This window comes from Eublepharis macularius, chromosome 18 (assembly GCF_028583425.1).
Source record: "Eublepharis macularius isolate TG4126 chromosome 18, MPM_Emac_v1.0, whole genome shotgun sequence".
NCBI classification, from domain to species: Eukaryota; Metazoa; Chordata; class Lepidosauria; order Squamata; family Eublepharidae; genus Eublepharis; species Eublepharis macularius.
The window spans coordinates 14,208,569-14,233,204 of NC_072807.1; the positions used below are offsets into that span (position 1 = coordinate 14,208,569).

The 24,636-nt window shown below is 46.7% G+C and overlaps 1 protein-coding gene across 1 annotated transcript in view; it reads right to left on the reverse strand.

Moving 5' to 3' along the window:
• CORO2B (coronin 2B) overlaps positions 1–24,636 on the reverse strand; it is an 85,522-nt gene that overhangs the window by 1,772 nt on the left and 59,114 nt on the right. The window contains exons 4-11 of the mRNA XM_055002880.1: positions 16,070–16,219; positions 12,070–12,234; positions 9,727–9,843; positions 6,471–6,575; positions 5,659–5,755; positions 4,653–4,765; positions 2,018–2,108; positions 800–939 (exon numbers count right to left, since the gene is read on the reverse strand). Of these exons, the coding sequence (XP_054858855.1) occupies positions 800–939; positions 2,018–2,108; positions 4,653–4,765; positions 5,659–5,755; positions 6,471–6,575; positions 9,727–9,843; positions 12,070–12,234; positions 16,070–16,219 (978 nt within the window). The remainder of the gene's footprint in view (positions 1–799; positions 940–2,017; positions 2,109–4,652; positions 4,766–5,658; positions 5,756–6,470; positions 6,576–9,726; positions 9,844–12,069; positions 12,235–16,069; positions 16,220–24,636) is intronic.

Here is a 24,636-nt window from a genome sequence, read left to right on the forward strand (position 1 = left end):
CAGGAAATTCACAACTACCTCCCCTCCCACACTCTCCCAGCGACCCTTTCTCCACGCCCAGAAGATGGTAAAAAACCTCTAGGATCCTTGACCAGACTGGCCTGAAGAAAATTGCTTCCTGACCCCAAAGTGGCGATCGGCATTACTCTGGTCGTGTGAAAAAGGGCCATGAGAACTAAGCACTGATGCAACCCTTCCTGCCCTCCCTCTCATGATCTGCTTAGGTTCACAGCATTGCTGTCATATGGCCATCTAGCCTCTGCTTAAAAAAGACATGATGCTTTATGCACCACGTCTAAATGCACCATCAGCGCACAGAGAGATTTGGCATCTGCCGGGATCCGTGGCTTCAGGTGGGACCCACTGCTGCCGACTCCCTCCTCACGCATCTCCTCTGGTGCCTACACTTACACCCTTCCACTGCCTGCTTGTGAGTGCTTTGCCACCTCTGCTCCCAGCTGCATATGCTGCCTAGCGCTGCTGGAGAAGGACAAGTGGGTGGTGCACAACGCATCAGTATTCCTGGTGGCTGCGGCCACGGCACTCCCATTTGCACCCACCACTCAGCATCATCAGAGAAAGGGCAGGCAGGCAGTGTGAGCAGCTGTGACTGCTGGTGGCGGAAGAGCTTGTGAGTGGCAAAGGAAGGACATGCAGGCAGGTGGGGGCACATGGGTGGGAGGACAAAATGGCGAGCACAGCAATGGGTATGGGGGACCCTGAGCGCTCCCTGCCCAGGGCCCCCCCAAATCCTGGAACAGGCCCTGAAACTAGAGACAACTGTTATGTAATTCCTTACCTCATTCTCTGTTCGGGGGGGTACGTTTTCCAAGAGATCTATCCCATTCACGACAACACTCTTTTTCTCTCTTACAGGTGCCTTAAAAATGGCTTTGGATGTTTTCTTATAGCCTTCCTTTAAAGACATCAGTATGGGATCTTTAAAAGAAAAATGAGAGAGATGTCCAAGATGGTGCAAGAAACTCTCTCTGCCTTTTCCTCCTATCTCAGATTGTTACTTTTTAAAAGTCTGTTGGGTTCAGCACCAGGACTGAAACTTATTTGAGCCAGTTCTTGCTAGTCTGTACTGTTTGTACTAGCTGGGTAAATACTAGCTGTTGGAGGGCTAGAACAAACTGCCCAATCTGAGAAGTGCATTCCATGATTCTGGAGCATGCAAGTGGGACCAAGTCATCTTAATTTCCCTGACATCACAGCAGCTTACCCTGTTCTGCTCTTTAGTGCCACCAACATAGCTGGCCAGAAGGTGGTACTGCAGCTCCTTCAGCCTTCCAACCTATCTGGAAAAGCTAACAAGCCCCAGCTTGGTTCCTCATCCTATTTTTTAAACACTTTTCATCCCATTCTTGGGTTTAAATGGAAACCCTTTGTGTACTAGAACATAATTTTCAATATTGTTACATTTTTTTAAAAAATCCGCAAGGTGAAACATTCACAGAAGAAACCGTTCAGCATTTCCTTTTGAAGCTAATGTTCAAACAATAAATATCCAAATATCCCATTTGAAAATGTTTGGGATCTGCCACATAGTTTGAACTTCGGATCTGAAGGCGTGTATCCAATCAAACTCTACCAGAATGCATAAGGATTTCCTCTGCATTCCCTTCTCCCAGACGGGTTATGCATGGAGTTTCAGGCTATATCTGGGAAAAGACTTTGTGGGTCAGACAGGCTGCAGCGAGATGAGGAACTGGGCAAAACTGCCCCCCCCCGTCTTCTGCTTGTGTGTTCTGTGATTCCACGCATCATCTTCCCAGGAAGGGAAAGGAAAAGGGAAGGAGAAATACGGAAAAGGGAACACAGAGAAATTTGTGTCCGCCACTGCATTCCGCTAGCGGCTGGTTGGATACAACTCCAAACTCTGACAAGTTTAAAGATTACGGTTTTTATATCAGATCCTGAAGTTTCCTGAAATGAGCGGATACTCTTCACTCTTCAGCTCAGGTTAGGCATTTCTAAACGGCTGCACGGGGTGATGCGGTTCTGGCACTTTTACCCCTGTTGGTTCCGCTCAGCCATTCATCCGGATTGAGGGCTGGTTCTGTTCCTGGCGTCATGGGATAAATATCCTCTTGGTATGTTTCGGACTAAAATGACAGAAGAGAAAGGTATAGATGGCTATAAAGGGAGATCAGACAGATTCATGGAGCGCAGGTCTGTCGGTGGCTACTCACGATGCTGTCTAAAGGGAAACCTGCACGTTTAGAGGCAGCAAAGCTCTGAATCTCCGTGCTAGGGCAATCTCAAGGGAAGGCCGTGTCCCCTATGCCATTTGTGACTCTCCAGAATAACTAGTCGGCCACTTTGTGAAACAGCAAGCTGGACTAGATGGACCACCGGTCTGATCCAGCAGGGCTTTTATGTTGTTCTTATATTCCAGCTGCTCTGAAATAGTTAACCAGCAAAAGTCATTTTTTTAACACTACAGTAGGGGTGTGCAAAGGCACACCGTTTCAGTATTCTTGTTTTGGTTATTACTGAAACAAGAAACCGTTTCGGTAATCGCTAATACCGAAATGGCAAGCCGTTTCGGTATTCGCGATTCGGTAATCATTTCAGTATTTCGGCTTGTTTTGGTAATGCATTTCAATGGGAAAAAGCCTCCCCCAGGCTTCTCTGAAGCCTGGGGGAGGCATTTTCCCACCTAATCAAGCCAAACTTGGTGGGGACCTTCCCCTAACTCCTCTCTAACAACCCCCCAAGTTTCAGACAGTTTGGACTTTGGGGGGCCATGTTATGGGCCCCCAAACCAGGTCCCCCTATCCTCGCTTAAAAGGGAAAGGTTTTCGCTTGCTGCTGCTAATCTCTTATTTTGCGCTTGCTGCTGCTGGTCTTCATTATTTCCTATGGGGAAAAATGAAGAGGCAGGCTTGTCTTGCCAGGGGTGGCATTTTGCATGTAAAATGCCTCCAACCCTCAGGGGCCCTTCTCCCACCTTTCCCCCACCCCCCACCAAGGCTCAGCCTGCTCCCACTTGGGGGGCCTCCCAAAGTAGGTGCTCTTCCCCCCCCTTTCTCCATTATTTCCAGCTGGGAAATAACAGAGGCTTGTCTTGCCAGGGGTGGCATTTTGCATGCAAAATGCCCCCAACCCTCAGGGGCCCTTCTCCCACCTTTCCTCCCACCCCCCACCAAGGCCTCCCAAAGTAGGTGCTCTCAGCCCCCAAAGTCCACCCCCTACAGCCACACACATACCCAATTCCCCCCCCAGATGCCACACACAGACCCAGATCCCCACAATAGCCCCTCACAGACCCAAATCCACCCCAGTAGCCCCACACCCATAACCCCAGGAACAGGCTGGCCAGCCCTCTCCCTTTGTTCCCTATGCTGGGAACTTCTAAACTCTCTTTCCCAGGGCAATTCTGCACAGCCCAGGGGTGCCACAATGGTGGGCACACTTCTGAGCGCCAGCTGGTCCCTGTGAAAGAGCACCTGAACCACAGACACCCTCCCTCAAATTCCCCCACCACCTACAGAGATGGCTGGCCAGCCAGCCCCATTGTTCCCTATGATGGGAACCAACTGCACAACAAAGAATAAAACACGAACAACACAAAATAAAGTTTTTTAAAAATTATTTTCTCCCTTTCAAAGTACAAGTAGGCAAAGCATTATGACACATTACACCAGCAGTCCCCCACACAGAAAATTTAAAACACAACTCACTTAACGTCAGAGAATCACAAAACACGATTCCTGTCAAAAACACTTTATTTCTTGAACAGCTTTAGGATACACAGCAGGGGGGCGCACCAAAGGGCATGGCAGCAGTATCTTACACAAAAATAACACAACTCACTTAACATCAGAAAATCACCCCAAAATATTGCTGTCAAAAACATTTTTTTCTTTAACTGCTTTAGGTTACACAGTAGGAGGGCACAACAGGGCATGAAAGCAGTGTACTACACAAAATAATACAACCCACTTCACCGTTTTTGACAGCAATTGTGTTTGGGTGATTCTCTGATGTGAAGTCAGTTGTGTTATTTTTGTGTGTAATGTGTCATAATGCTTTGCCTACTTGTACTTTGAAAGTGAAAAAATATTTTTTTAAAAACTTTATTTTGTGTTGTTGCAGAGGCAGGCAATGGCAGACCACCTCTGTTAGTCTCTTGCCATGAAAACCCCACCAGGGGTCGCCATAAGTTAACTCTAACTTGAGGGCACTCCCCACCACCAAACAGCAAGAGCATGCACAAAAAAGAGCAGTTCTTTACCCCTGCAGAAGCTGAAGATTATCCGCAACAGACCCTCCCTCATTCTCAGAATGATGCTAACGTGGACTTTTTGACCAGTTGGGTGATCCCTCTCCCCGGTTTCTATTTGGAATGGAAATCATACCCAAACGTCCTCAGTTATATCAATTTCTCCCCCCCCCCAAGAGCCCGTGTTCCTGCAGCAGAGGCAGCTGCTCCATGTGTTTGCGGACAGAAAAGAGATAATCAAGGCAAGAAAAGGTTAACAGAGTCCTGGCCTTGCAGAGCATGACAGAGGAAGCCCGAGAGTGCAGAAAATGTACAAGCAGAGCTTTACACAAAATTTGAGTTTGCCTACAAAAGGTTGCTCAGAATTAGACATTTTAAAGGACTGATCTAGGGTTCCTTTCTGGAGGTGTCCTGTACTCACCCGCCTTGGGACAATCATGGAGATTGGCTCAATCAGCCCTTTTAAGGTAATGAGCTTGTAAAAGCGGAAGACCTCGCATGTGGACACATCCAGGCCGTGTTTTGGCATCACCCCTGCAAAAAGAGTTAAGGAAACGTGGCGTTTTTGTGTAAAGAGAGAGCCTTTCAGATGGCATCACCCCACAGCCGTTCTCTCTTCTTTTCTCCCCATAGATCTTCCCCTGGTAGGGTAGGAAGATCCCTCCCACCCCTGGGACCACAAAAGGAATCTAACAGTTTGAGAAATGCAGGCACTGGCAAGGAATGTTCATTAACATTCTGACTGGTGACAGGAAAGCCCAGCCACACAGTGGTGACTGTGACCCCGCTGTCAGAGAACTAGACTTTGTGTATTGTTACCTCTGCTGCATTTCCTCAGGGAAACTCCAGGCAGTATAAAGGGAAAGGGTTGTTCCAGGGGGAATCTCCCAGATGCTGGCCACATCCAGATTCACTAAGCTTCACCAAGAAGACGGCTTTGGGCACCAACAGACTCTATACTGGCCAAATGTGGCTGAGCGGGAAACCCAGGGGTTGGCAGGGCGGAGAGTGGGATACAGGCAGAGATAGTAAAGAGTCAGTAGCACTTTTAAATCTAACCTACCTTATTGTAGCATAAGCATTCGAGAACCACAGCTCTCTTCGTCATCTGACAATAGAGAGCTGTGGTTCTCGAAAGCTGATGCTACTGTAAAGTTGGTTCGTCTTAAAGGTGCTACTGGACTCTTTACTATTTTGCTGCTACAGACTAACATGGCTAACTCCTTTGGATATATGACCAGGCAGAGATAGGGAGGCTATGAGGGGCCTGATGCACTGTAGCTAGAAGAATGAGGAAGGGGTAGACTTGAGAGGTGCTGAGGGAAGGAGAGTTGGAGGAGAGGGTGCTGAAGAAAGGCAAGCCAGAAAGAGACCATTCCCACATCATGAGTCCAGGTCATATAGCACGACTCCCCCCCCCCCCTTACCGAGGCCTTTCTGTGGGGCCGGGGAGCGGAACTCCATGAGATAGGTGAGGTATGGCTTCTCTGTACTGATTTCGTAGTATCGGATATTGCCGTCTCCCTGGGGACAGAACAAGAACGGACTCTGGAATGGGCTGCGTCACACAAAGAACATCCTAAGTTACTTCTCAGCAACTCAGTCGGGCTTTCCTTAGGCTGACACTAGTAATGCATTTTATTTGTGCAATCCGGTTTTTCCTTACGCAGCATTATGAAATCTTTATCCTATTTCCATTTTACAGCTGAATCACTGAGGCAGGGTGAAGAATTTGCACTCAAAAGGTATAGACATTCATACATGTCTAACTGGTTGCAAGTGGGCCTGCATGCTTAGGATCTCCATTGCAAGATCCAAATTTTTAAAGCTATCATTTCAGAAGTCCTCTGATTAACCTCCCTGTTCAACTGAGAGCCAAGCTACAAGTGATGCCTGACACAGGTTGGACACTTGTCAGTTTACCTCAAGTTTTGATGGGAAATGTAGGCATCCTGGTTTTACAGCTTGGCTGTCCATTACAGCTGCAAGACCAGGATGCCTCCATTTCCCATCAAAACTTGAGGGAAGCTGACAAGTGTCCAACCTGTGTAAGACGTCACTTGTAGCTTGGCTCTGAAATTACTCAGATGGGGCTAGTTGCTTTGTTTCTAACTCGAACAGAGTAAATCTGGAGTAATATAGGATGTGCACAAATGCCATTTGGACTAGGCAGCTGAAGTACCAAGAAAAGATCAGGCTGCTCAAATGTCTGTGTTAGAAGCTGGTGACGGCAACACACCTTGCCAGCTAAGTACAACATGTGTGTATCGGCATCGTAGAAAGGGAACAGGAGCCCCGAGAGACCATCAATCTCCTCTTCTATTAAGGGCATGGAAAGATCTTCCTGGAAAAAGAAAAAGGGGGGTGTCAGCACCTTGAGATGTCCACCCTGCCTTATATGCCGCCTCGTCTAGGAGAGGCAGAATAAACTGCAAGCAGGAGCAAAATAAAAGAATCAACAAAGCCTATTAGAATCAAGAAATCTACTAAGATAAGCAATTACAAATTCAACTGTAGTTAACCATACAATCATAAACATCCATTAAAGATTCACATTTGCAGGCAGGCCGCTCCACAAAACTTTTTAACTTTTTCAGCCCAACAGGTGCAGTCCTCCTCTGTGATGTAGGAGTGTGTAGAAGTAAGTAGATCAGCCAAAGCAAACGGCACAAAATTATTATTCCTGCATTCCTTTTTTACAGGTATAGTGCCAACCTTTTCAGTCCAACAGGTGCAGTCCTTCACAGTGATGTGGGCGTTTGGTGATTGAAGGGGGCGGTGCCATGTCGGCCTCCCACCTTTGGGGTGGGGAAGGTTCTCCCCACCACTGCACCTTGTTAATTTGTTTTATTATTTGTATATTGATTTTAGTTTTTGTTTTTATCGATTTTAACTGTTCACCGCCCAGAGCCCCTGGGGATGGGCGGTATATAAATTGAATAAATAAATAAATAAATAAATAAATAGATCAGTCAAAGCCAAAAGTAAAGAGAAATGATTATTCCTGCATTCCTTTTTATACACGTATAGTGCTCCCCCACCCAACAACCTGGGCCGGCTATTGCCAGTTGTTTCGTGTGAAACGCCTCTTCAGGGACGGCAAACAAGATCACCTGTGTTCATAGCAACAGCTTCAAGCAACAGTTTCTTTCTTTTCTTTTTTTTTAATAAAACTTTTAAATTAACTTTATAACATACAACATACAAACCAGCAAATAGAATACTCGCTATAAAAGACAACCATAATACAACAGAAAGAAAAATATACCAAGTGAAGCTGAGCAATCTTCAACTATGATAGAACAATAGTAGCAATATAGCTTTGAGGAAAAACAGTACTATTATTTAACAAAACAAAACAACAACAAAAAAGATAGAAAGGAGGGAAGTTTATAGTACATTAAATAAATGATACTAGGGCTTTTTTTCTGGGAAAAGAGGTGGTGGAACTCAGTGGGTTGCTCTTGGAGAAAATGGTCACATGGCCGGTGGCCGCGCCCCCTGATCTCCAGACAGAGGGGAGTTTAGATCGCCGCGCAGAGGGCAATCTCAACTCCCCTCTGTCTGGAGATCAGGGGGCGGGGCCACCAGCCATGTGACCATTTTCAAGAGGTGCCGGAACTCCGTTCCACGGCGTTCCAGCTGAAAAAAAGCCCTGGAAAGGAGGGAAGTTTATACGTACATTAAATAAATGATACCAAGCTACTTAAAAACCTAAACTCAAGCAACAGTTTCGGTCCGTGGCTACTAACTCAGTGCCCTGATGGGTTTGGTGCGTGGATGTTCTTGGCTAAGTTCAGCTGGACGTGAGTGGGGGCCTGACTTCAGTTTGACAGGCTTATTAAATCTGCAATTCCAACACTTGGCTGAGCAAAGGTGTGCAACGAAGGGTTAAGACAGTCACTTCTGACTTCTGGCACGTTTCGAACATCTCTTTATCCACTGACCCATCTGCATTTCTACAGGTGAAGACTTCCACCCCTTTCAAGGTTCTGCTACCTCCTGGATGTACACACTTCTGCTTGAGGGGAAGCACACAAAAAGCCCAGATGGGGGGCCATGCAAATTTAAACTCATTTTTCTCCATTGCTCTCTAGCCAATTAAATCCCAGAACAGCAACCATCTCACAAAGAATCCTACAGCCCCGTAAAGACCAGACTTGTGTGGTGTAGTGGTTAGTGTTAGACTAGGATCTGGGAAACCCAGTTTCAGGTCCCCACTCTGCCACAGAAACTGGCTGGGCAAGTCCCTCTAGCTCAGCCTAACCTACCTCACAGGGTTGTTGTAGTGAGGATCAAAAGGAGGAGGGGAGAACGGTGTTGTGTGCTGCTTTGGACACCCACTGGAGAGAAAAGTGTGGTATAAATATCTAAAGAAATAAATCATGAGTGTTCGTTGGGAAGAGATTGCTTCTAGATTCCTGAGCATTCCAAACTGCGATCCCATCATATGGACAACTTCACAAAAGACAGCCCTTCAATAGCAATGCTCACAGCACAAGCGAAGCAATGCAGCCTACATCCTGCCCTTCTCGGTGGCAGAGAAAAATCTTCCCCTAACTCTGCTCAAGTTATACTCTGAACCTCCATTGCCTCTTGTCTGGCTCTCCCACTACCACACCACGCTTAAGAGCTTCCTGACTTGGTGAATTAATAATTGTATTTGTGTCCAAAAAGTCTTTGCTTTCTTACAGGTCCACCACATATGATAAAATTATCCTTCATCTTGAACACATTTCCAGATTAAAATACAATTGAAATCAGACAATCAGAGGGCCAGTTTGGTGTAGTGATTAAGAGCGGCAGGACTCTAATCTGGAGAGCCGGGTTTGATTCCTCACTCCTCCACTTGAAGCCAGCTGGGTGACCTTCTAGGAGCTCTCTCAGCCCCACCCACCTCACAGGGTGATTATTGTTGTGGGGATAATAATGACATACTTTGTAAACCGCTCTGAGTGGGTGATGTCATTTCAAAGGGCAGTATTATAAATCAAATGTTGTTAATAATGGATATTCAGTTGGAAAGAAGCTATGGAGTTTTGTTTTTATATATGATTACAGTAGTAAGACTATTATATGCACAAAATTGGAAGAGCCCAAAGGTGTTGGAATGAGCAAAGATGGCAAAACTTCAAATATCAGGGAGAAGACAATAAGTTTGTTGTAGAACAGAAACCCCTTACTGAATTTTTTATATGAAATAGACAATAATGATTTGATGAATTGTGGATTTATGGATTAAGGAATTTGGACATTAGAAAATGAAAATTTTTATTTTTAACACAGTGTAAGAGAAAATGTCCAAATACTAATACTTGTGGAGAAAATCGGAAGCTTCTTTTTAGTTTATATAGTTTTTCTTTACTCTTTATAATTATTCTTTCTTCTGTTTGTATGGTTTGTTATTTTTGTTTGTTAGCCAGTTTTTGTGTAACTGTATCTTTACGTTTTTTTATTAGATAAAACTCCTAATTTTTTTAAAAAAGCTTCCTGACCTGGTCCCAGAGGGCAATCTGCCTCGTGTTCCACCGTGAAACTCCAGTTGTGAGAAGGCGCTTTATATTCCCTAGGAAGACCACCCGGTTCACACGATGATTCTTGCAGTTTGCTTCCTGCAAAGATAAAGCAACACCGCAGCAGGAGGTCAGCTTTGGTTGGACCCAGCCACGCAATCTGTACACTCTTTAGTCCAAACCGAGGCTGGCAATGTATGTGGGCTCGGTTCTAAATACGCCGCTAGAAGTCATAGGACTCCAATCAAACGTCATCTGAGACAACATCTGATTGATTCAAGAGTCAATCGCCATCCCTGCCTTGATTTACTATTTATTTATTTATTACTTTCGACTTTTATTCCACCCTCCCCACACAGGCAGGCTCAGGGAGGATTACATCAAGTTAAAAACATTTATATAAAACTTACGCCTTAAAACAGTTTAAAAACAACAACAGCACAGCAATACAATATAAGTTTAAAAATGTACAAGATAGCAGCGATCAGCTAAACGGAGGCAATCAAACTGCTACTTAAAACTGCTACTTAAAAAACTGGATGGTTGATGCCTCTAGTAGGAAGGGATCATCTTCCCTTCTCCTCCTCTATTTAGGCCGGTGGAGGCCTAGCCTAGCCTCAACCATACGCCTGGTGAAACATCTCTGTCTTAGAGGCCTGGCGGAAGGACAGCAAATCCTGCCAGGCCCTGGTCTCATTAAACAGAGAGTTCCATCATGTTGGAGCCAGGACTGAAAAGGCCCTAGCACTGGTCGAGGCCAGGAGGTAGGGTTGCCAGTCTCCAGGTAGTGGCTGGAGATCTCCTGGAATTACAACTGGTCTCCAGGCCACAGAGATCAGTTCACCTGGAGAAAATGGCTACTTTGGGGGGTGGGTTCTATGAAACTATGCCCTGCCAAGGTCCTTTCCCTCCCCAAACCTCACTTTCTCCAGGTTTCAACCCCCAGATCTCCAGGAATTTCCCAACTTGGAGCTGGCAACCGTACCAGGCGGGCTTCCCTGGGGCCAGGGACCATCAATAGTTGTTTATCACCTGATCGGAGTGTCCTCTGGGGCACATACGGGGAGAGGATTACAGCACACAGTGAATTCCTTTCATTTTCTCAGGTTACATTTTGCTTTTCTGAAGGTAAAACTTTTGTTTGTGCATTGAAATATTTTTACCAAGCTATTAAGGTTTATGTATGGCTTATGCTTTTTCTGTGAACACTCCTCATATAGAAACTTGCTTATATAGAAAGTTCCATAAGATTACTTATGGAAAAGTTTATATTATCTGAAGAAGGGCAAGTACATTCTTAGCAATCGACTGCAACGTTTTAAAAAACCTTCCCATCCCACTCTCTGTCGCATCTCCTATGTAGGGTCTAATTTATACACCCAACATTAAAGAAATGAAACACTGGAGTGTGTAACTGAACAGATGAAGCAATCTTTAACTGAGCCAGAATAGTCACCATGCTAGATCAGTATTGCCTGTTCTCCAGAGAAACTTCTCTCCCAACACTTGAGTTTTGGTAAGTAGAATTGCCAGGGACTGAGGGCCAAGCTACACATGACGAATGACACTTGAACGGCAAGTGGATTGAGTGGAGGGCAAGTGAACAGGGAGAAATACACTTGCTGTTCAAGTGTCATTCGTCATGTGTAGCTTGGCCCTGAGACTTCTGTATGCAACACAGCTGCTCTACCAGTGAGACACTCGCCTGCTCAGTTAAGAAGAAACAACCACGCTGGCTGGAAATGCAGGCTAATACTATACACTTTGTATCTGATTTCTGTAATCCTAGTCCTAATTTGATGCTTATTCGATGTCTCATCCTTTCGATTGCATTGATTTCTACTGATAATCTGCCTTATGGTATTCCCCATTACTATGTATGGATGTGAAAGCTGGACAGTGAAGAAAGCGGACAGGAAGAAAATTGATTCATTTGAAATGTGGTGCTGGAGGACAGTTTTGCGGATACCATGAATGGCCAAAAAGACAGATTTGGCTGTCCTAGAAGCTAAAGTGACAAAGGTGAGGCTATCGTACTTTGGTCATATCATGAGAAGACAAGATTCTCTGGAAAAGTCAATAATGCTAAGAAAAGTGGAAGGCAGTAGGAAAAGAGGAAGCCCTAAAATGAGACGGCTTGACTCAATAAAAGAAGCCACGTCCTCCAGTTTGCAGGATCTGAGCAAGTCTGTTGATGATAGGACATTTTGGAGGTCTTTCATTCATAGGGTCACCATAGGTCGGAGGCGACTTGATGGCACATAACACACACGCAATCCACCTTTAGTGAAAAAGGTGTGCTATAAATAACATCAATCGAATTACTTGGAGGACTTTGCCAGACCGCGGCTCGATGACCCGCAGCTTCTTGTCTTTGCAAGTGGTGGCGAGCAAACTCCCATCGGTGTTGAAGGACATGCACAGGATGACGTCGGAGTGGCAATCGATCATCTTCACAGGCTCGCCGATGTCCAGGTTCCAGATGAGAACCTGAGAACAGAAGAACACAAAAAAGAGCCCTGCTGGATCAGCCCAGTGGTCCACCTAGGCCAGCATCCCGTCTCACACATTCGCCAGCCAGTTGCCCTGGAAGGCCAACAAACAGCACAGAAGCCAAGACCCTTCCCCTCATGGCCCCTTCTTACAGGCCCAGGCTAATGTGGATCGCCACTTTGGGGTCAGGAAGCAATTTTTCCCAGGCCAGTTTGGCTGGGGATCCTGACGGTGCTTTGCCATCTTCTAGGCATGGAGCAAGGGTCACTGGGGGTGAGGGGGAGGTAGCTGTGAATGTCCTGCTTTATGCAGGGGGTAGACTAGATGACCCTAGAGGTCCCTTCCAACCCTATGATTTATGATGTGGCCTCCGAGCAATGGCATTTGGAGGTCTGCTGCCTCTGCATATGGAGGTTGCATGGCTAGTAACCATTGATGGGCCTCTCCTCCACGCATCACTCTAAGCCCCTTTTAAAGGGGGGAGGCATCGCTCCATCCACTGGCAGAGAATTCCAGAATTTAATGACTTCTTGTGTAAAGAAGTATTTCCTTTTATCCATCCTGACTCTTTTGCCCATCATAGGGCATAGGGTACCCCTGAGTTCTAGTATTATGGGAGAAAAAGGAGGCAGACCACAGGCGAACCCCCTCCGCTGCTAGATTTTGGGCACACTGTTGGAACTATTCATCGCCTGCCTCTGCTGCTGTCCGAGGTCACGTAAGCAAAGGCTCCAATAAAGCAGCCAGATTCCAAAACAACGTTGCTGAAGGCAGCATCTCCATGAAAAGATTTTGCAAAAACCAAACGAGTCAACAGCCCCTGTTGACTCTCAGTCCCCAAAACAGAGAGGTTGGCAACGCAGCTTCTTCTTCCCAAAGATCAGCACCGCTGGTGGATCTCTTGTGGGGGGGGGGGACTTCCAAAGCCTTGTGGCTGTCACTAAGCAACCTGTTGCCTCTCTGGAAGAAGGCCTTCACAGCTGGAGCTACAGAATGCCCCAGAAAGACCCTTTCCAGTGCTTCAGCACAAGCCTTTACGCTGAACAGAATAAGACCGTCAGCACATCTAAGGCCTTGGGGCTGCTTTGAGTATTTATTTTCTTTCTTCCTTTTATTTACTTCATGGATACCCCGCCTTTCTCCCCAGTGGGGCCCAAAGCGGCTGCCATCCATCTCCTCACCTCCATTTTATTCTCGTGACAAAATTCATGTGAGGTAAAGTAAGCTGAGAGAGTGTGACTGGCCCTACGCCACCCACTGAGTTCGATGGCAGAGAGGGGATTTGAATCTAATAATAATAACATTCGGTTTATATACTGCCCTTCAGGATAACTTAATGTCCACTCAGAGTGGTTTACAAAGTGTGTTATTATTCTCACGACAATCACCCTGTGAGGTGGGTGGGGCTGAGAGAGCTCTGAAAGAACTGTGACTGACCCAAGGTCACCCAGCTGGCTTCAAGGGGAGGAGCGGGGAATCAAACCCTGCTCTCCAGATTACAGTCCTGCCGCTCCTAACCACTGCACAAAACTGGCTCTCAGTACTGGATTATGAGGGACAAACAGCTCAGGTAGGGGTGCTCTTGGGCCCTCTTTGAAAGCCTGCAGATGTGTCTGTCCGGCTGCTGTTGGGAATGGCTTTCTAACCCAACAAGACAACTCTAAGATGGCAGTCTGAGGCACCAAACTGGCTCTCCAGGGTCTCCCATGGCCTTATTTGACACCACTCAAATTTCACTGTGGCAGACCAGCTTTCCTGAAAGATAGCTTGCCCCCCAGTATGTGCAGCCTCTGGGGAAAGTGGGAAATGTTCTGGGGCTGGCCTTCCACATGTGCTTGGCCACAGCTTGGATGGCAGCAGCACACATGCCGAAACAGGCTGCAAGGGCCAGACTTTCTGTACCAGACCTGCAGCCGGGGTCAGATTCTGACCTGCAGCCGGGGTCAGATTCTGCCATGCCAAGGCTTTAAGCTCTATCAAGTTTAAGAGATCCCAAAGCAGTATCCAAAAAATGAAGAAGAAAAAACCCTCCCCTCAAGTCATAGCTGACTTATGGCGACCCCTGGTGGGGTTTTCATAGCAAGAGACTAACAGAGGTGGTCTGCCATTGCCTGCCTCTGCAACCCTGGTCTCTGTTGGAGGTCTCCCATCCAATTACTAACCGAGGCCAACCTTGCTTAGCTTCTGAGATCTGACAAGATCAGACCTCCAGGTCAGGGTATAAAACTTGCTATGTACTTATTTCAAAACTGAAGGGCCCTTCATAATCTGAGGCCACCAGCTGTTTCTTGATGAGCTTGTGTATAAATCTGGCTCTGCCTGGAGAGTTTGCTCAGCAGAAAAAAAATGGCTCTGGATATGCTGCCTGAGTCAGAAAGTTGCTCCACAAACCTAGTAGACACACAGGCCCTACAGGTCAAGGGTTGAGCACGTCAACTTTGCAGGCATAAAACACCAGGCTGATGCCCCAGCGCCTGTCCTGGAAGAGTTTCACGCACAGCTGGACAGAGCAGACCATACTTTGCAGGGAAAGAAGTAGCCTGACTCTGGATAGGGCAGTTTCATGGTGCACCATCCAGCCATCCCATTGCTCTTTCCATAAATAATTCTTTATTAAGCATTTGAGGTAAAGCTGGCCCATGCTCAAAAAGACACCCATCAGTACTGCTCCTCCCTTTGCACTGGGATATTCCTTAGGCTGTGGTTTGCATGTGAATTACAGAGGCTGGTATTCGCTAATAAGGAGGTAGAAGCGAGAACTTGTATAATGGCCTGTGCAATATGACTGAGGCAGAGAAACACCTTCTGCCCTTGGTGTGCACCAGGATACTTCTTCTTTTTTAATTAAAATTTTTATATAATTAAAAACAAACCTTAAAAAACTACAATTACACATACTAATAAACGGGTCATTTCGTAGAAAAAGAGCTGGAGGAACTCATTAGCATAACACATTAGCATATGCCACACCCCTTGCCATCACCGGAAGTGTGTCATTAGCATAACTGATTTGCATATGCCACACCCCCTGACATCACCTATCCTGGTTGTTTTGGACCCAATCCTGGCCATTCAGGGCCAAAATTGGGCTCAAAATGGCAAAAAGGGGCTGAAAATGGCCCAAAAGGCGCCCAAAATGGTCAGGATCAGGCCGCTGCTGAGTGGGAGAGTGATCCACCACCCGTCAGAGGCCCGATCCAGGCCATTTCGGCCCCATTCCAGGCTGAAATGGGCCCAAAATGGCTGAGAGTCAGGTGGGTGGGGCCACCTGACATGTGACCTCTGAGGAACTTGAAGAGCCAGGTCAGAATGGGCAGCCCCAGGTAGAGAGCTCCAGGTGACCAAAGAAACAAACCAAACAGGGAAGGAATGTTGCAGCACCCCAAGGTGGCCAAGACAGGTCGGTGCCTTTCATGAAGAAGAGGAGCCATCAACTACTCCATTAGGTGATGAATTATGGAAGCCACTGAAGAAGGAGCATGAACTCAGTATGTGGAAAACGCCTACCTGACCCCAGCAGTCCACCATGTTGTTAAAATAACAACAAACATACCCAAATTCGGCATGTTTGCACTGAATTTCCACCTTGGGGCTCTAAAGCCTTTTAACTACCATTCATCCCCGACTTTCAGAATCTTGGTGGAAAGCAGTTGGGTAAAATACTGGGAAGTAGCCCCTTCACCCCTCTGTCCCCAGAACTGCAATTTGCAGACCAACCTGGGAAGAGCAGATGAATCAAACTGCTTTAAACCTGCGCACCATTTGATCTTCTCAAAAAAGCACATGGCTTTTTTACAGGTCTGCCCTGCCAGGGAATCTTTGCCCCGCTCACCTTGTAGTCGTATCCCGCACTGAAGAGGATGTTGTTGGTGGTTGGGTGCCATTCAACAAGACCGACCCGCCGGCTGTGGCCGTAGAGCTCCAGGACCGCCTCTGTCATGTTGCGCTTCAACCCCCCGTCTGGGATTTCCCATATCCGAACCTGAAGGGGAAGGAAAGTGACAGGTTGTGGGGAAGTCGAAAGCTGCCCCATGCACGTCCATTCTCTGCTGTGGCCCCCACCTTGTGGAACGGCCTGCCCGAGGAGGTTAAGGCGGCTCCCACCCTTGTGGCATTTTGCAAACTATGTAAAATGGAACTGTAAAGGAAGGCGGTTTTAAAAAGTGATTTGGGCTGCTGGATAATGGAACGAGTCAGGAAAGTGCTTTTATATTCTTGATTGCAAGAATATAGTCTATATTCAAGAATATATAAGGCAAATTATATAAAGCAAGTTCTATATAGGTATGTGGACAGATGGCATGATTTGAATGACTTTATGTTTATGTTTAAATGTATATGTTTAGTTTATGTTTTATAGGGTGGTTTTTTATGCTTTAAGTAGATAACTGTAGCAGGAGATGTATTTATTTATTTACTTTATAGTCTGCTCAGCGGGCTCAGAGCGGATTAACATCATAGATACATAGATACAAGCAACAGTTAAAAACATTTAACAATGTTGGTCCTAGCAATCACAAAGTTCAGCATTTAACACAAACACGACTTTCAGAATCTTGGTGCATCTGACGAAGAGAACTGTGATTCTCGAAAGCTTATGCTACAATAAAATTGGTTAGTCTTAAAGGTGCTACTGGACTCTTTTTGATTTTAACACAAACACGGCAGCTCATAATTGCATCCTATGATCGTATGATTTAGGTGATTGTATGATTCTATTTTTGAGTTCATTAATTGAAATTTTAAAAAAAATTAAAGGAAAAAAAAGGGAAGTGCTTTTATAAAAGGTATCAGGACCGTGGACCTGCTTTTGGTATCTGCATTATGGCTGTCTTACGCTGTTCTTACTTCATTTGAATGCAGTAGTTCCGTTCACTGCATTGTTTGACATCTCCTGTCTGATCCTTCTTTGCATTGTTTCGCATCTTTGAAATCCGATGTCCTAATTGTATTGCTTATTAGAAGCCTAGTGCAACTTTACTGTGATTTATACTGTACCATCCGCCTGGGCTCTATGTGAGAAAGGCAGGCTATCAATCAAGTAAATAAATAAATGAACACTCGGACACCTGCCTGCAAAGAGCTTGTGCCTACACAAACGAGTAAGTCTTACAGGCACAAGGAATAGGTCCTTAAGATTCCCTGGTGGCTTGCTGCAGCAGACCCAACTCAACCACCTTCTGGAATTTGATGAAACATTACAGATCAAGTAATACTTGGCGAACATGGACATCACAGATGTTGACATGAAGTTAGTAAGCATCAACCCTTCACTGCAGGACAGCATTGTCCGCACATTGCAGAGATTGTACAACTTCATTCATATGCGGTCTTCGATAAATACTACAGAGAAGTCTAACTCAGGCCTGCCTTTCCTGTCTCCCCTGCTTCTCTCTTCCCACCCCATTGTTTAGAAAGGAAGATCAAGTGGAGCGCAAGTGAATGGCAAGTGAACAGGGAGGAATACACGTGAGTCTGTTCACTTGCCAGGCAAGTGTCATTCGTCACTTGTAGCTTGGCCCACAGCCAGCTGCCTCCTTCCAAATCCTGAGAAGAAATCATTTTGGAGACCTTCCTGAGAACCAGCATGGTTGGTCAGTCTCTTTTCAGCCCTGTCCTCAAGTCTGAGACACCCACAGAGGTCTGATCAGCACCGTCCCTGCAGGCCTTCTGTTCCCACTGGAAGGCATTTCTGTTTCGGAAACCCCTTGAGCTGAACTAATAGATCGTGGGGTGATTACTGTGATTTTGGTGCCCCTGATGTTTTTACTGGTTTTTACAGGATTTTTGTTTTAATTGTTCTAATTTAATTATGCAAATAATTATGTAATTTATTTAAATCACTGTATATTGTGGGTTTTGTAGTTAACTACGGGGGAGAAGGGCTCTTTCGCCAAAAAAGGTGCATACAAAAGCAGTAGGCAAGCAAACCAATAAAATCAGGGCTGCTTCCCCCTCCATGGAAGTTTGTCTCTGCTTTGGCTTCTGAACCGGAGCGCTTTTTTGGAACATCCGCACCACATCCTGTTCCCATAATCCTCTTTCCAAGTTTTCCCCCATCCTCAAATGCTCTTTCCCACACCTGCTTTAGGCCAATCTTTTTGGAAAGACTGCACCCCGACTGCATTAGCAAACTGTCTGGAAGGAATGGTGCACATTTTCCTGCTACGAAGGTCCAACCCATGTTGGTGGGATTTCCCCATTGTCAGTTCCTCGTGGGTAGAAAAGAAGGGAGGCCGCACCGAGGCTAAACGAAGGAAAGAAGGCAAATGGTGCAGAAGAAAAAGCCTTTAGAGTCACTCTGCTATAGTGTGTACATGGGAAAGACACTAAAAGGAATTTGGAAGTTCCCCCTGATGAAACTTTTGCAAAACACTAGGGGTCATGCAAACATTAAAGACTCTTCCCTTTGCCCTTTTCTCTTCGTAGTCCTTCATGGGTGCCGTTTCCCAAACTTTTTTTCTTTTCTTTTTTTGTTGCTGTCATGCCACAACAGGGCTTTTTGCAAGTTTTTAAAAAACAAAAATTACTATTGGTGTACAGGAGTATAAAGTCTGTTGTCTATTACCATTTCAAACTTTAGTTCCGGTATTCATTTTTAAAAACCCTTTTCCATTGCAGAGATATAAGAGGAAAGGACTGGGTCCTGTTTTAGCCCAACTGCCTGCAAAGGGGTGGGGAGGGAAAGCTGCAAGACAGCTGGAAGGGTGCTCTCCGTATGATGGCGCTGCGCAACGTATCTCTAACAATCTATCGCCGCTTTTCTATTTGAAAATTTAATAGTATCGTAAGAGCGCTATAGCACGGGCATGAAGAAAAGAACAAAAAATGGCCAGCAAGTTGCCACGGCAGCCATAATGCCCACGCCCTCCAAGAGCTGCCGCAGAACATGTGTGGAAGGAAGAAGTTAGGAAAAGTAGAGGGAAGCACACAGAAAACTCCTGTGTGGAAGCTGTTCACCAGTGTGCATGCCTCTGAACTTGCAGCAGCAGTGAAAGCGATGTGGAAGCCTTCCAAGAAAGAAACACCCATCCCAGGAGGCAATACCACAAAGCGCTATGAACATTTGGTCCCCTTGGAAAGTATCTTCTTTGTTCTATAGAGTCGTGATGTCTCTGGCCCTTGACAGCAATTCAGTAGCAAAAAGGTCTCTGCCCACACAGAGCTTGCTTGCTCTTCCTGGCACAGGATGACTGATAGAGAGAAAACGCAGACTTCAGGATTTGGAGCGGGCTGTCTTGGAGGTGGGATGTGACAGGACAGGCAGATCTTCCCACAGGAAGAGTGCCTGGATCTCAGAGCCAAGCTACAAGTGACGCCTTACACAGGTTGGACACTTGTCAGCTTCCCTCAAGTTTTGATGGGAAATGTAGGCGTCCTGGTTTTACAGCTTGGCTCTCCATTGCAGCTGCAAGACCAGGATGCCTACATTTCCCATCGAAACTTGAGGGAAGCTGACAAGTGTCCAACCTGTGTAAGGCGTCACTTGTAGCTTGGCTCTCAGCCTCTTCCTCCTCTCGTAGGGGCAAGGAAAGGGACCGCAACCTGGCCAGGACTTATTGCGGATGCCGAGTGATTTCTATGACAGATTGATGGTATGCACATCCAGAAATACTGGAAATTTAATACCAGATTATAACACCAATGAAGAGTTTTATGTGAGCACAGTTACCACGTCAAGGGATAATTCACATCACGCCACACAATACCGGAGATAATATCAGAGCAGAATTGATACATACTGGTTTCTGGACGTGTGGGTTTGTTTTTTGTAAAAGTGTGTATTATTGACCACTGAGGAAGGACCTTGGGCTGAAATGTGTATGGCCTCGTGTTGGTCATTTGACATGTTTTTCAACTGTATTTGGAAAATGCTACAGTTTACCTGAAGCTTAACCCTGACCTGGATAGCCCAGGTGAGCCTGATGTCATTGGATCTCAGAAGCTAAGCAGGGTTGGCCTTGGTTAGCAATTGGATGGGAGACCTCCAAGGAAGATGAGGGTTGCTGAGGCAGGCAATGGCAAACCACCTCTGTTAGTCTCTTGCCATGGAAACCTCACCAGGGGTCGCCATAAGCCAGCTATGACTTGACGGCACTCTTCACTACCACTCCATCTAAAGCTTGCTCTGATTTTTTATGTAGCCTGACATTCAGGCCCCATGCGTTTAATTTTATTATTGTGCACGCTGTATAATAAATATTTATTTTGAATATATTTTAATTGTTACAGCTTGACCCTTGTAGCATCTCCAGTCCTTCCTCCTCAACCGCACAGCCTGTCGAGTGAGCTGGGCTGATCACTCTTTCTCTGCCTAACCTGCCCTACAGGTTGTGGAGAGGATAAAATGTATGTATGTGGCTCATGAGAGAGCGGGCAGGAAGGGCTGCATCAGTGCTTCGCTCTCGTGGCCCCTTCTTACGTGCCCATTGGAAGACAGATTGCCACCTTGGGGTCAGGTAGCTATTTTCCCCAGGCCAGTTTGGCTAGGGATCCTGACGGTGTTTTGCCATCTTCTGGGCATGGAGCAAGGATTACTGGATGTGTGTGAAGAGGGAGATAGTTGTGAATTTCCTGCATTGTACAGGGGGTTGGACTAGATGACCCTGGAGGTCCCTTCCAACCCTATGATTCTATGAACTCCGTAGAGGAAGGCCAGTATCAAAATGTGACCAGAGAAAGAGATTAGCTTCATTAATGTATATACTGACACGTTCAACCTGTTTTAAGCACTGCAAACTTCAGGAAAACCAGTCTGACCAGAGACAATTGCGAGTGCCCCCCTCCCCCCACGCCGTACAGTGTCTTTCCTATTTTTGGCCGGAGGATGCTGGTTGTCAATGGGCTTGTTTGTCTGGACTTTGGGGGACGGGCACCTGTGGGGTTTGCTCACAAAGCCCACCAGCATCTCTGATCGCCATTCCCGCCCCGCCTTTCGATGCCTCAAGCAAGAAGAAGCTGCTGGTTGGGGGGGGGGGGGGCGCTCGCCGCTGATCTGCAGCAGAAGCTATAAAAAGAACCTTATGACAGCAATCAATGACATCATTTCAGTGGGAGGGGGAGCCACGGGCGGCGTCTTTACATCCAAGCACAGAAGTGGGAGGGACACAGCATCTTCTGCCCGCTGCAGAAGTTTTCACAACCCACCCTGAAAAGGGCTTTTTAGTTTAACAGAAGTCACTTTGGAAGATCATTGATATGGGATGGACGGGAAGCAGTGTAGGAAAAGGATCTATCAGCCACGATATCCACATGGAACCTCCCCGTCCAGCAGCAGTATACCTGGGATGGGCGATCACCTTCATGCCTGGTTCATGAGTGCCCAGAAACACATGCCTGGGCGCTGCTGGAAGCAGAACGCATGACTAGATGGTCTCCAGGTCCAATCCAGGACTTTCTAGAGAGCGGGAGATACACAATCAGTGATTTAAGTGGCACTTGTGGGAAACGGATACAACTTGTACCCCTTTCCTGTCTTTGCTAAGAGCAAACTGCTGACCAGCAGGTCTGCCTGCCCGAAACTGCCTTTGCTAAATGGCTCCTGCAAGCTGCTACACAACTGCGCAGACCTCTCTGTTTCCTGCCTCCTAATTACAGCTGGCCCATCCCATGTCAAGCTCGGCTCTCGGTCTTTAAATAAGGCGCAGAGTGCCTTCCCCTCTCCACGAGGGGATCATATCCATCCCTCACACATCTTGGGTGAGAGGGCAAGAGCTCTGCAGCCTTGCGCTCTGCCCCCCCCACCCGCCCCCATTGCCTGCAAAACTTGTGGGCTTCCTAGGAGGATTCTCCCAGACCCCTCCACACACAACCCCGTCTTTCTCCCCTTCACAACCGGCCCCGGAGAATTCCACCTCTCCTTTCTACAACTTTCCCAAGCTCTGGGCATCCTGGACATATTTTTCAAGAGAGACGGAGGATGGCCCATTCTGCAAAGGAGGGGCAACGGGCGACGGATTGGGAACTCTCCGCTGCGCTGCTGCATGCTTCCCCCTTTCCCTCGGTTCTGGCACAAGCATCCCCCTCCACCTGCATGCGCCAGTCTGTGCCGCCAAGCTCCACCCTCTCTCTGCTGCAGGGATGCCGCTGACCTTCTGAAGGTCAAGAGAGATTCACAGCGGCAGATCTACAAGAGAAAGGGGGAGAGGCTGGCCTGCCTCGCCTGGCCTTTCAGCAGCAAAGGTGAAAGGAAAAGGAGGCAGAGGGGAGGAAGGGGTCCAGAACAGCAAATCGCTTACCCTTAACCCCTAGCAAATGTCTAACAAGAAAGGGTTCTGGGAGCTACGGCTGAGTCACGTTTTTCCAAACCTATAGGGTTGCTACGAGGGCACCGGATCAGACATTTTGCAGGGCAAGATTCAGACTGGGACCACAGCTCATGAGGACAGTGGTCTTCAGTCCCCCCCCCCCCCCGCCATTGCTGTTTTCCTGACTTGAAATGGCCCTGGGTAGCTGCTATTTGCTTCCAAGGGAAAACTCAAATGCAGCTACCAGTGCTTGCTACGTTTCCCCACCAGGCTAAACAGTAACTCCCAGGCCCATTTCAGTCCAAGAGCCCGATGGGGATGCTGAAGCTCCCATGCATCACAGCCCCAATCCTAATCAGGGCTCGGTGCACCGGGGAATTGAGTTTTCCAGCTCAGAGCTACATGGAATCCGTTGACAGACCATGTGCCCACATGAACTTGGTCTTCTATGGGCCAAGCTACAAGTGACGAATGACACTTGAACGGCAAGTGAACAGGCTCACATGTATTCCTCCCTGTTCACTTGCGCTCCACTTGCACTCCACTTGATCACGTGCAAGTGGAGCGCAAGTGAACAGGGAGGAATACATGTGAGTCTGTTCGCTACGTGATCGAGGAGCGCAAGTTAACAGGGAGGAATTCATGTGAGTCTGTTCACTACGTGATCGAGTGGAGTGCAAGTGGACAGTAAGTGAACAGGGAGGAATACATGTGAGTCTGTTCACTACATGATCGAATGGAGTGCAAGTGAAGCGCCTACCAGCTCTCTAGCACTGGTCTCCATTTTAATTTTAATTTTATTTTTGCTGTGCTGCTGGAATCATTTCAAAGAGAATTCGTGCCTAAATCTTGTCTGGATACATGTTTGATACTCCTTGAATTTTCCTTTCTTGCCACACTGCCTGTGTGCGGTGCCAGGGATCTCCAGCCAGGGGTCTGGCACCCCACCTTTCTGGTGCTTTGCTTCTTGTGCCACACAGGTGGCTGGTGCATTTTGCAAGTGTGGGACAACAGTCAGGAGCGGCACATGTTCAAGCATGTGCTCCTCATCTGTGCGGACACATCACTCCAGCATAGCTGCGCATTTTCACTGCGTGTTTGTGTATAATGTTGGACATCTCCCTCTCCTTGCTCCCAGTGAATAATCACAACCATCCGTACCCACAATTTGCCAAATGAGAAAGCACATTTTCCTCTGCATGAATGAATAACCAGAAACATGTTCCTGGGCCATCAGGAACCACGGACCCAGGAGGGAAAGCCAACACATTGTTAACGTTACAGCAGCAAAAAGATGCTGCCTGATGCAACATGTCTGGCAGGGAAAGATGTTTGTTTGCTACTCAGCACCTTCCTTCATCTGACTTCTGTCTCAGAACTGCACAGTCTTGTTGGAACTGCCCCCGTCTGATTTAGGTCAAATCCACATTACTCATTCTAAGTTGCATGTTCCCCGCATTCCCCACGCAATCCCGAGTGCCGGTCACATTACCTCATTAAACAGACGCATTTCATTCGCATTTCTCCCGAATATGTGGTCACAGGTTTTCAACGGGAGTTTCACGGTGGCCGTGAACGGGCCAATGCGCAATTTATGCGTTTTTTTAAAACCCCCCCCCACTTCCTGTCTCTCCGGCCGTTCTGAGAGTTCCTATTGGCTGATTCAACTTGCAAGTGCTCCGTAGTCTGCAAAGACTGTTTTTGACTTCATAGCATTGGATTTATTGATTATGCTGTTTCTGAATCAAATCTGGTAGTTTGAAAAATCATTTTGGGGTGAATCCATCCTCAGAACGGACTCGCGAAACTTCCTTTTTAACTGGTTTTTTTTTTATATTACTGTAATATCGAAATTATGAAATATCGAAATAATGACACTCCAAGGAAGTGAAACTTCAGTAAAATTCAGGCACTGAACTGTCCTGCATAGGAAATGCCCACGAAAGCTTCCCACATGCTTCCAAATTTCCAAAAAAGAAACGGGAGAGAGCCATCAGTGCTGTCAGTGGGGGAAAGAGAGGCACCATTATCTTCAATGATGTTTCTTTATAAGGCAAGATCGAAATAATGGAAAAGTGTGCTAAAAAAAAATTTAAAAAAATGGGCGGGGAAAAAAGGTCCCGCCCAAAAAAGCGGTTTTCGAGCGGCCGTG